This window comes from Brachycentrus maculatus, unplaced genomic scaffold, assembly GCF_059751285.1.
Source record: "Brachycentrus maculatus isolate JH-2025_06_01 unplaced genomic scaffold, ASM5975128v1 h1tg000004l, whole genome shotgun sequence".
Lineage (NCBI taxonomy): Eukaryota > Metazoa > Arthropoda > Insecta > Trichoptera > Brachycentridae > Brachycentrus > Brachycentrus maculatus.
This window is the reverse complement of record NW_028280759.1, coordinates 3199598-3212864: the sequence shown is the minus strand read 5'-3', so window position 1 is coordinate 3212864 and position 13267 is coordinate 3199598. Positions and strand designations below refer to the sequence as shown.

Sequence of the window (13267 nt, the reverse complement as noted above, 5' to 3'; positions counted from 1 at the left end):
ATTTGATTTATTCTGCTGACGACAGATTATTTATATTACAATATTGCTCTTGACCGATTGCTTATTGATATCTAACTGTAACGCTGCTTGTGGGCACATATCATTGCATGGTTCAAATTGTTAGGATTCTGATTCCCAAATATGAATTCAGTCGTTAACATGCCACTCCAATGTCATTCCAATACGATGTGAAAATTAATTATAATATTTTTTCAAGGTTTTCACCGTTGTTCATTTCATCAAATGATTCGGTAGTCACTTAGCGGTAATATATCCATAATACATATATCGCTCACTCCTTTCAAGAACATCATAAATCAAAAAACTTGATTTTTCAGGATAACGTTTTAAAGTTTAAAAATATAATATAATGTATTAAAAATAAATATTAAGCCCCTTAAGGAACTTTTTACCGTGCAACAGATCTTTTTAGGTAAAACCTGAATGTTTTTTCTCCATTTGAAAAATATTTATTAAAAAATAATTAAACAATACCTTTTCTTCAAAACGCAAAAACAACACTTTCTGCCCTGTAGCGGGTAAATATTAAGTTAAAAATATGCCGCTTTTGCTGGGATATAGTACATTTTCTGGGCATTTCGAAAACATAGCACAACTGAAAATAAACGATTTTTGATTTATGACGTTCTTGAAAGGAGTGAGCGATATATCAAAATATCTTTCCATTTTTAATATAATTTTCAAAACCCTTACCGCATCCCAATGGTGCATAGGGCACTGTATCATATAAACAGTGTTATCTCAATCGTTAACACATGAAGGAAAGGTGATAAGCCCTCCGCTTCAGGTACCAGTCCAGGGTAATATTAAATAAATATTTGAGTGAAAAAATCACTTTTATTTATTTGACCCCCCACTGGGAATCGAACCCGGGACCTCCAGAACGGTAATGCTGATCATTACACTACAAAGGCGGACAATAATATAATTTTACTTGGTAAATAGTTGGCTATTTCTTAACGTGTCACGTGTTTCGATGCATTCATCATCATTACCAAACACCGTGTCTGTATGTGGCGTCTGATAATGATGTTAAATGCATGTCACAATAGATTTTAAATAAGAGTTTTTACCAAATAAAATATTAATGAAAAAATATTTATTACATACAAAATAATCATAACAATGAGACCATTTCAGTTTTAAAAGAAAATACTCATTTAGTTAATATTTTAGTTTTAGCCTTAAAATTTATTTGATCGAATCCTATCAAATTTAGAATTAACACGATTATTTAAGTAATAGAAAAAATACAATTTGAAATAATGTATTTAGATTGTGTAATGATTTAGACAATTAATGCTTATTCTATTTTTCAGCATTCAGGATTTCAAAGTCACCTTTCATTTGTGTTCATCAAAATGTTTTTACCTGTTGAATTGTACGCAGAAAAGACACAAATTTATTTCTTCCCAGAAATAAGAAATTTATTATACGTACAATAAAAATATCGTGGGTTATTTTAATTACAAAGATTGTCCGCACCTTAATTCCCGAAGCCGGTTTGTTGTATCGTGTGATATTTATTTTTTGTTAGGAATGCACACAGAACTAATAGTCACATATCTCGCGCAATTGCCAAATCACAGTAAATGACTATTAGATAAAACCATGTACTTAGTATACTACACATGTAAACGTATACTTGCGTTTTGGCATACTATACTATACAAGTAATACAAAAAAACGAAGTGGCGCTGCATATTCTACAGCTTTTAATATTATGCTAAGCTGTTTGCGCTCGATCCAATATTTTTAATCACAGTAATGTGTTTTTATTGTTGTGAACCATAAATAAATAAACGATAAAAAGTATAAATTTGGAAAAAAAACTCTCAATTGTTCTTAAAACTACCTCAAAACCATAGCTATAAATGCCATTTTATTTAGCTTTGAACTTTGCATAGAGTCCCATAATTATTTTCTGTCGAGTATAAAAAGATTTTTTTAACAATATTTACTCTGAGTGGACATTTAGTACATTGGAGCAGAGCGCTATTCGCTTACGGTATTATGCATCGTTTAAAATACTTAACTCACACAAACTCACTGGGCTAGTACAGCTCCTTGAGTCTAAAAACCGTTTTAGTATGATTATATTATTCTTCCTGAAAACTGAAAACGCTGAAAATTTAAGTACCTTTCTCAATGAGGGCAACCACTAAATATTTGATTGATCGTTTCGTCGTGTTTTCATCGCTTCAAATAACTGCGATGGCGTCGACTAAACTGGTACTATTGTAGTTTGTAAAAATACATACATCGACCTACATTATGTATGCATTGTATTGCAAGCATTGTTCAGCAACAACTTTGTAGTTTAGTCGAATTTCGCTGCTACGTTTGCTATAAATTCATTATTACCTGTCAGCTGTCTGTATTCTCGAAATACTTTTACTAACTCATTTGAATCTTGTTGACATATATACAATCGCATCCTTTAAATGTCATTCGATGTCAGCTGATCTCCTCTGTCATTATTCGTATGTGCTAAGAATTTTCGATGTGTCGAGAGAAAAAATGATACTATTGTAACCTATTATTGGTCATGAATTTTAAAAAAGGTAAGTGAGTAATAAATCATGATCATGTTATTATGATAACATTTATTACGATTAAAATTTATTATGACATACTTCATCAATCCAGCCGACGAATTGTCAGACTTATAAAAGAGGCATATCTTAATTAAAGCTCTCGAAAGTCATGTGAAGTACATAATATGCAAGTCTGAATCTCACATTATTATAGAAAATATAATATTGAAGAAACCACAATCCGTTGAATGGCGTATTTTTGAGCGGGCCAATTGAAAACTACCAAAAACATAGAAAATTAGAAGTTTTTCTTGAAGGTAGATAATTATTGTCTTGAAAACTATATTCCTTTAAACAAGCTATTCCTTCAAATAAGCTTTTCCTTTCAATGGGGTTTTCATAAAAGTCGTAAAATTTTAACATGTTTAATAAACACAAACAATAATCTACAGTTCCATTACTCATATTTTTGTGTTTTATTCTATGTAAATTTAATGGTATTTTCATCAAAGTGGTAAACTTTTTACACGCTTAATGAACACAAGCAATAATCTACCGTTCCATTACTCTATTTTTCGTGTTTCATTCTAAATTGAACGGTATTTTCATCAAAGTGGTAAAAATTTTACATGTTTAATAAACACAAGCAATAATCTACAGTTCCATTACTCATATTTTTCATGTAATATTCTAAATGAAATGGAATTTACATCAAAGTGGTAAAATTTTAACATGTTAAGGGAATTCAAACAATTCTCTTTGGTTCCTTTACTTCCATTTTTCATGTTTTATTCTAGATTTAAAAGAATTGTTGGTACTCGTACCATTCCAGAAAAAAAACCTTAAACATTATTTTGTAAAAAATCGCTGCATATCTTTCGTATAAAAGAACTGTATAGTCACGTTGGTGAATTCACTATTTTCTAATTTAATGGATTTTTTATAATTATGTTTCCCAGTTCTGAATCCAACCCAATACTTCGCCTGTCAGCAAAATTCTGTTGAAATGAATTTAAAAGAAACACGTTAAAAATGTTAGCAAGAAATGTATTTTAATTATTTCTGGAATGCTTTTGTTTTGTTTTTTTCTATTTTCTTCTTTGACCCCTATCCGCACCCGGATGGTCCGTAGAGCACCAAATCGTATAGATACGGTGTTAGGTTATTCGTTAATTATTTAAAATCCAGGTTAAACTGCACTTTAATTTACTTGAACATAATGGGGAAATTTGATCTAATACATACATGTATGATGTAAGTGAGGGAGCTCCTTGTGAAGGAAATTACTTTGCCTTCCACTCACAGAACATCGCATCTGAGGATAAATGTCTCCTTAGCAATGGGCATCTAAGTCCTAGTTGCTAAACAAAAAGCTCTTATCTGTTATCCTTGGCATAAAGCAAATGAAAACAATTAAAATCATTTTCAGCTTTGAAAATCATGTTTTCAGGCTTCTCCTAGTGTGTAAAACAATTCGATGCAAATCTTACAATATTTCATGAAGGTCCCTACTACTTTTTTTTTAAACTTACTAAACTCAACCGTAGATATTGCCAAGAACTCATAAGAAGGTGTCAATTAAAGGATATACGAGTATATACAACTTCCGAAATTTGAGTGGTGTAGTTATCAATCATGGGTAGAATGGTGAATGTTTGACGAAAATAAAGTGACCTCTTAAACCAGCCTATCACAGGTAAGCCCTGTTGACACCTGCCCTTTCATATTATTCTTCATGTATGATGAGATCTCAGGTAAAATACATTTTTGCTGGCTTGATTGGGTTGATTATGCATAATGAAAACCCCATAATGCCACTCACAATTTTTTTAATGCTTTCATTTTTTCAAGTTAATTCGATTTTTTTCACACCAGGTTGCATATCCGTACTCATACTTACTTGTGAAGCTTGGACACTACTAATTGTTATGTGTTTCTCAAGGAATACTTAAGAAACTTGTTTTGTTACAGATTTAAATCTTTGAGGATATCTAAGACTTGATGTTGTTTTCTTCTTTTTCCTAGCTAGTGGTGCATAGAGCACTGCATCAAAACAATGTGGTGTTATTCTTGATCGTAATTTTCATGACGATAGGATGGTGGGTCTGTGTGGTCACAAACACTACATTTACTAAAAATAATAATTTTAAATCGTTTTTATCTTTTAAATAAAAATACTCTGTTTACCTTCATACTTTCTTTATTTTTACTGTCAGCTCTATCTGTATATATTTTTAATTGAGTTTTTTTAGAGGTGTAAAACACGAAAACAAATTAAATATAATGTAAACGTCGTGTGTTTTGGCAACCATTGGTAGTTTTATACAAATACTGAAATTTAAAACATATAAGTAGTTATTTATATATACATATTTATCGCAAATTATTTTTGATGTTGATGTAATGAAATAAGTTTTGTATGATTATATTATTAGTCATTTGTATTTATTAAAATACTACAATATCTAAAAGTATTTTTAGTATTAAAATACTACAATATCAAGTATTTTTCAAGCATCTGTTTACAAAACAGTGACTTGATAGAAATTATTCATAACAGTGTGTCCAAATACTTGTTCACAAATCTGGGTTGTCTCCACTTACGAGTTATTTTTACATTTTAGCATCTCAACATAGATGAAGAAGAAAACTAAATTCTGGTTATTTACAGGGCTTATGACCTGGCTGGTTAAGTGATCTATTTACACACGTGTAACATTTACCATCCTACCCATGATTGATAAGCAGACTACTACTAAATTTTTCGGAACTCCTAGATATATTGATCAATCTCATGACACAGTACATATGAGTTCACAACTGCCACCTATGTTGGATTGAAAAAGCTTTTATTTAGCAGAGACCCTTTTATTTATATGCAATTAATCTGGGGTTCGGATCTTGCATATTAAAGAGACCTTATATAATCCATTATATTTGTGTTAATTTTACGCCGATTTTTTTTACGTCGGTGTCTGAATGGAATTCCGGCGTAAAACGAGGTTTGCCTGTAATTATATTCTCTATTTTATAATACAATACATATCATATAATTTCTAAGAAAATACATTTTTTATTTAAAATTAAACTTTGTTTTAAAATCACTACAAATATTTTATTATAACTTAATTATAATGTCTACCGGTTTCAAAGCTACGACTAGCTTCTTTATCAAGAATCTATCGTCTTGATAAAGAAGCGGTTAGCTTCGAAACCGGTAGATATTATAATTAACTCAAAATTTAATATTTATAGTGATTTTAAAACAAAGTTACATTTCAATTATAAAATGGAAAATCACAAATATAAATTTTAAATATATTTTCGTCCTAAACTCCCGTTTCAGAAATACAAACTTCATCAGCTATAAAACAAAGCTTGTAGGTACAATGGTTATTGAGTTGAATAATACTAAGTATAATTATATCGAGCTATTTCGAAGGGGTATTCATCCTTTGAAAGAATGTCATTATCTTTATAACACATCATTACCCACTTAGAATTCTAACAATGAACAAATAGCCCGTTAGTATTTTGAAATTAAAATTATCTTGTCACTGCCAAAACAAATAAATATCTTGTATCTTATATGAGACGACACGATTTTAAAAAGTAGCTATGATTCGTCACGCATCAATTAGCAGAGGCCGCTTTTAAAGACATTAAACGTACCTGGGTAGTCAAAATATTGTGAACCCATAGTAATCCTATAAATTACTGACTGACTTACCATATCCCCGCTTCAGAGAGAATAGAACGTCACACCACTCTGTCTTTCAAACAATCTTAGTTGATTCATGCATCCTTCATACATAGCCGCCGATTGGCCCGACTCCTGACCTGACCACTTTCAAATATTTAAAATACTTGATCATGCCAAGTTTTCCTCTACTCCTATTTCCAACTACATTCTTAATTTTATCGGTAATGCTGATCTCAGCCTCGCTGATCCTTGTTTCACCATTTTAACATCTATCATTTTGCCGCACATTCATCTGAGAGATTGGATTTCAACTACATTCAGTCTACTTTTATCCTTTTTTGCCAGCTCCTTGGTTCACTTCTATACACTAGAGTTGGTAGCAGGACAGTTATGTACTGCCAGTTTAGCTTTCGGTGATACGTTTTTATTTGCTTTAAGTGATTTCAGTGCCCTATCCACTCCATTCCTAGTATTCACTCTGCTTTCCTTATATTCATCAATCATTCCATCTCTAGAAAACATTCTTTCCAAATATATGAAATCGTCTTCCAGTTCAAAATGTTTGCCATTTACTACTAATATATTTTTCACCCAGATCTTCATTTATCTCTTCCAAAAACTATGACTTTGGATTTGTCAACATTCATCAGCAAATCACTTTCCTTGCACACATTATACACTTTTGTTACCAGCGCCTGCAGGCCTTCTCTACTATCGGCAAATAAATGAACATTCACTCTTATTTCTTTATCTTTGTCAATATTTCCATTTATAGAAAACATACTTCCAAATATGCAAAATCATCTACCTGTTCCAAAATTTTGCTATCTTTTATTTTTGCACCCAGATCTACATTCATCTCTTTCATAATTTTGAATATGTCAACATTCAATACTTTCCTTGAACACATTATATACCTTTGTCAGCGCCTGCAGGTTTTCTCTACTATGAGAAGCAAAATAAATGAAAATGGCGTTAATAATAGGTATGCACACGGCACAGTTCCCCAGTCACACAGTCGGCGGCCCACAGACTGTGTAGTATGGACACAGTGGTCCAATTATCTCGAGCGGTTCATCAATGATTCTTCTTCATTCCTCTTGTTTGCGCTGCACCTCTCTACTAGACTGTTGGCCCGGAGCCAGATCTCCCCACGGTCCCTGCGCGGTGTGGATACTTCCCCACTTCCTACACGCGGACGCACACGCGTGCTAATTTTTGGCGGTCCCCGAATTACTTATTATCCGCCATACGAGTTATTAGCCACGCTAACTGACATCGCATCGTTACAATTTTCGGGCAACCGTTTAAAAAGCAATATTTACGTTTCGATAGATGGTACTAGAACACTGATGATGAGGAATACGGAAAAGCGCAAATGAAGACAATTGTTTATTTATCGAAAATTATAAAACATTTATAAGGGCGAAAAAGAGCGAGCGCGACGTATACACCTTTGAAATTTCTTCTTCTTCTTCTTTTTAATGGCTTTTCACCCATTTTGGGTGTTATAGCCAGTGTCGCCTTTGAAATTTAATCTTATCTGAGCACACAAAAATTTGCCCTCCATATACGATTTAAATACGATTTTAAATGAGTTACATGTGGTGGGGACAATATTATTAACAAATAAAGTCGATGAACTGCATCTCTTTGTTCTTCTCGCATACATTTATGAATACAATTTTAATACACATATTTTTTTTTTTTAAATACTGAAATTCGAAAGGAACAGATGGGTTATGCAATGTTTACCCTAATATCTTAGCGCCAAAAGTAAAAAGTTACAAGAAAAGTAGATTGATTCTCCAGTAAGATTTGACTTTGCCTAGGTAAAGTCGACTCTTACTGGTCTTTTCATAAAATTTTAAAAGTATTAATTTTTAAATCAAACACAGATTTTCTCAGTCTACTAAGTTGTATTTTATTAACAAAAACACATAAAAAATATACTGTGACAATTGTTTCGCCTAGTTATGGCATTTTAAAACGAATGACATTCGAATGACATGGACATTCGTTTGAAAATGCCATAACTAGGCGAAACAATTGTCACAATATAAATTTTTTATGTGTTTTTGTTAATAAAATACAACTAAATAGACTAAAAAAATCTGTGTTTGATTTAAAAATTAATACATAAATTAAAACGGAGTTCTGCAAATTAAATGCCAAATCAATAAATAATGTTTAAAAGCTTAAAAATAGTAAAAAAAAATAGTAGAAGATGATAAAGTTGAATACTCTTACTGCCTTGAGTTAGTAAAAGTCGATTTAAAGCGAATGGTGAATTTTAATCAACATCTACTGCTCAGAGTTAGCTACGCTTATGGAAAATATACAGTATATCCTCGATATAACGGACTAATTGGTAGAGGGGGTATCCGTTAAAGCCGAAAATCCGTTATATAAAAATAGCTTTAAAACAAACTTTAATAAAAACTTGTATATGAAAATATGAACACCGTATTTAGATATAAATAAACAATACAAAACACAAACAAAATTCTATTTCATTTTCATTCTTTCATTTTTTAGAGTATGACATGATTTTCATGGCCACTAAAAATTATTTACATGCGATGACACTTAAATTCAAGCATGTATAATATTAACGGGACGTTTTTATTTTTACAATTAACTTATTTTTTGTCTGTTATATCAGAAGTTCGTTAAATATAGGTCCGTTATATTGAGGTTTACTGTATTATTACTGCCTTGAGTAAGCAAGAGTTGAATTTTTACCTAACCTAACCTAAACTTACATTGTCTGTTGATGTCTATTTGACTAGTTGATAAAGAAAATATCTATTATTTGATAAAAACATGTAATGTAAGTTTATTATATAGTTATACTTTTATGTACATTACAGTTTATTTTTATTTTTAGATTACTTAAGTGAAAACCTCTAATTGGAATGTTATTTTTTAAATTTTATTATTTTTTTTGTTATTTTTGTTAAATATTCTGTTGGTTTTCCAAAAAATAAATAAATATGATACCATGTTGAATTTTTCAGATGTCTCCATTCGTCAACCAACACTGGATAAACTGTGGAGTAGGAATTCCTCATCCCTTGTTGTCCTGGCATCTTTACTAGAGGTAAAAAATAAGTACTCTGGGAGTAATATTATTATTATCTTAATATTATTATTATCGTAATTAATATTATCTTAATTCAAATACAATATAATACAACATACACTACAGTGTGAAGCCAGGTGTTATCATTTTTAACCAGAAAAAATATTGTTAAAAAATTGGAAACACTATGAAATAAAAATCAATTTAAAAAATTAAGATGACCATCAATTTAAATGAATTTGATTGTTTATTGAATGTTTTTCGCAGATACTTTGTGGCACATTTTATAAACTACTACATAGTTAAACAGTACATGTTTTACCCTGATGATGACAAGGTTCTTGTCGAAACCGGTTGGAGAAAAATACCAATAAAAAGTGGTCGAAAACAAAGCAGTTTTATTTCTTGATGTTTTTCGTAGATACTTTGTGGCACATTTTATAAACTTAATAAAATTAAACAACTTTGTTTTAACCACTTTTTTATTGGTACACTTTATCAAACCGGTTTCGACAAGAACCTTGTCATCATCAGGGTTTATGTACTAAAACATTGAAATACTCATAATTAATTACCCCTTACCAAAAACTTCCACGCACTCCGTACTTGGTGTACTAAATGAAAATATGATTTAAAAAATATTATTTCAAAATATGATTTAAAAACTCCTAAATGTTGTTTTTACTGTGCATTGTGTAGCGAATACGTCGACTTAGTAGTTTTATTTTATAAGGTTTATAGAATTTTATTGTCTTCAAGAAATTGAAGTATCAAAGATTATTTCTTATAGATTAATGAATTTGTAATATTTTTCAATAAATATTTAAACATCATTTTAGGTTATATTTAGGTCAAATATATTATTCCCATTGTCTATGTCTACATTCTGATATCAAATACTAGATATTTAAAACGAGTTGTATAATATTATTGTTGTATTTTTGTTTTCAGACCTGCAGAGATACAGCAACTTGTAACAATATAGCGGCCCTTATCAGAGAAGTGGTTTGTCTTAAACCAGTGAAAGGTAATTAACCACATTTTGAGACTGTCCAAATACTCGTTCACAAATGTGGGTTTCACCACTCAGGAGTTTTTTTACATTTTTGAATCTCAACATAGATGAATGAGAAATTAGACATATTCGGGTACTAGTCGCACACACCATCCCTAAAGCATATCCAGGCTCATTTCGCTCACTCCTTTCAAGAACGTCATAAATCAAAAAACTTAATTTTTCAGGATAACGTTTTTAAAGTTTAAAAATATAATACAATGTATTAAAAATCAAAATCAAGCCACTTATTGAACTTTTTACTGTGCAACAGATCTTTTCAGGTAAAACCTGAAGGTTTTTTCTCCATTTGAAAAATATTTAGTAACTTTAAAAAAATAATTAAACAATACATTTTCTTCAAAATGCAAAAACAATACTTTCATCCCTGTAGCGATAAATGTTTAGTTAAAAATAAGCCTCTTTCGCTGGGATAAAGTACATTTTTTGGAGGCCCTTGAGGTAAAATGGCGCGACATAAGTTATCCAAATTTATTATTATTATTATTATTGGGCATTCTGACAGCATGCACAACTGAAAATTTACAATTTTTGATTTATGACGTTCTTGAAAGGAGTGAGCGATTCGTTTAATCCGATAATCGGTCATCGCTTGACCAATGACAGCGGATAGAGCCCTAGTTAGCTGAGCCACCCTGGCTCCACGTCCATGTTTATTGGTGGGTAAAAACAATAGTCAAATAAACCAAAGCTTTATAGAAAAACAAATGCTAAGATGCACTAACCTGTCTGGCAGCGAGGGTGATTCTTCTCTCAGTGATCCAAAGTGTTAGGGTCAGCTTGCAGGATTCCAGGGGTAAGCAAAGTGAAGCAGAGGAAACAAGTTCGTCAAAGGTTGTAGGACCTACAACCTGAGGACGAGGAGAGCTGTCCCCAACAGTCTACAAAGACGACAAGTTGGGATGGAGCCAGGAAGAAGAAGGACATACATAGATGAAGAAAGAAAAAAAAAAGGGTCACTGCTAAATAAAAGCTCTTCCGATCCAACCATAAATGGCTCTACTAAACTCACATGAAGTGTCATGAGATTAATGATAACGGTATATTGAAAACTGTCCCACCGCATGCCCAGATCTGATACAGAAGCATCTAGGCTTCCTGCCAAACCTTCAAATAATAAATGGTATGTGAGATAATGGTATGTTGCAAAAATTTAAGTAGTATGGTTGTCAATTTTGGGTAGAATGGTGAATGTTTAACATGTGTGATGTAATCAATTAAACAGCCTATGACAGGTCACAAGCCCTGCAAATACTTGACTTCCACATTCTTCTTTGTCTATGTTGAGATGTCAAAAATGTAAAGGTAATTTAATAAATCACTAGCGATTCTAAAAACCTTTCCTTTCCTGTCTCCCAAATTTTTATGTTATCCTTATTACCTCAATTTACTATTCAATCCCTTTATCCCTCACTTCTTAATGTTATATTGTTTTCTCCGCCATCCATTACAACGTTCGCTACCCTATAGCATCCTGAAAAACTGCTCAGAAGAAGAGCGCTACCAAAATAAATGAAGAGCTCATGCAGAATATCGCACTCAGAGAAAGTGTTACTTATCAAGAAACCTATACTTTCCTGACTCCTAGAATTTTATGTTATCCTTATTACCTCAATTTATTATTCATTCCCCGTCACTTCTTAATGTTATATTGTTTTCTCCACCATCCATTACAACGTTCGCTACCCTACAGTATCCCGAAAAACTGTTCAGAAGAAGAGCGCTACCGAAATAAATGAAGAGTTCATGCAGAATATCGCACTCAGAGCAAGTATTACTAGTCAAGCGAGTTCTTCCTCTGTGGATCTCACATCCAAAGATAGTGCCACTAAAAAGGGTATGTAAACTGAAATTTGAAAACACAACGCGCTTAAACTAACAACTTGTGAAGTTTTCGCATAGCCTGGCTTCGTAATGGTGTCTGCTTGAGTTGAGGTTTTGTCATTTTTGTGCTGAAGTGTGCTCCCAAATTATTTTTTATATTGTTGTGAATTTGTTTACTTAATTATTTAGGTTTAGGGTTCTTTGTGATCTTTACCAAGAAGCTGTAAATATATATTGTATATTAGTAATATACATATTCATTTAAAAATTATACCACTGTTATCATAGACGTACTTACAATTCAATTGAGTCCTCTGGATTTTTCATTTTAAAATACTTACTAAGACTTAAACCGTTATTCTTTAATTATTTGGTAAATATTACATAGATTATTGCAAGAATAACGATTATATATGAAATATCGTAAAGTAACCAAATAATCAATAAATTATGTTTCAAATCTCCCTTGCAAATTTACTGTCAATAGAGTTACATACTAGGTTTACAATGTTGAGTGGTGATATATGGTCAATTGTTTCTTTAGAGTGGCCAATTGAAGATCTGTACTAATTAATGTCAATCATAATAACTTTTCCTATAACATTGCTTTGTAAATTAATGACCCACTGTTACATTTTACTGTGCAGTGTCTAATATTCTATTAAATTGTGTTGTGCACTTTGCAATTTTATTTTCAATGTTTTAGTTGGGAACTCACCCCGACTGCAAGCTGTCTCTCAGATGGTGAAACAGAATGTGACTTCGGTGGTTATACGGGCTCTTTTGCAAATCCATTCCCGTAGAGAGCCAAATAATGGCCATATTGAAGCTTTATTGTATGATACGTTATGGATTCTCAGTCAGCTTGCCCTAAAAGGTAATATCGTCTTTTTATTTTATTTCCTTTTATCATGGTTAGTCACCTCATTACAGTTATGATATAGAAATATCATCATCATGTAGCAATGGGTGTTAAGTTCATCCCTTAAGGTTACATTATGACTGTAGTTGCGTTTGTATTC

General features: G+C 31.7%; 1 protein-coding gene across 3 annotated transcripts in view; it reads left to right on the top strand.

Annotated features, from left to right (window-relative positions):
* LOC148313953 (cytosolic carboxypeptidase 1-like) overlaps positions 1-13267 on the top strand; it is a 134422-nt gene that overhangs the window by 19359 nt on the left and 101796 nt on the right. For all 3 annotated transcript variants that reach the window (XM_088277466.1, XM_088277474.1, XM_088277483.1), the window contains exons 3-6: positions 9282-9364; positions 10298-10373; positions 12115-12258; positions 12952-13122. In XM_088277466.1, the coding sequence (XP_088133592.1) occupies positions 9282-9364; positions 10298-10373; positions 12115-12258; positions 12952-13122 (474 nt within the window). The remainder of the gene's footprint in view (positions 1-9281; positions 9365-10297; positions 10374-12114; positions 12259-12951; positions 13123-13267) is intronic.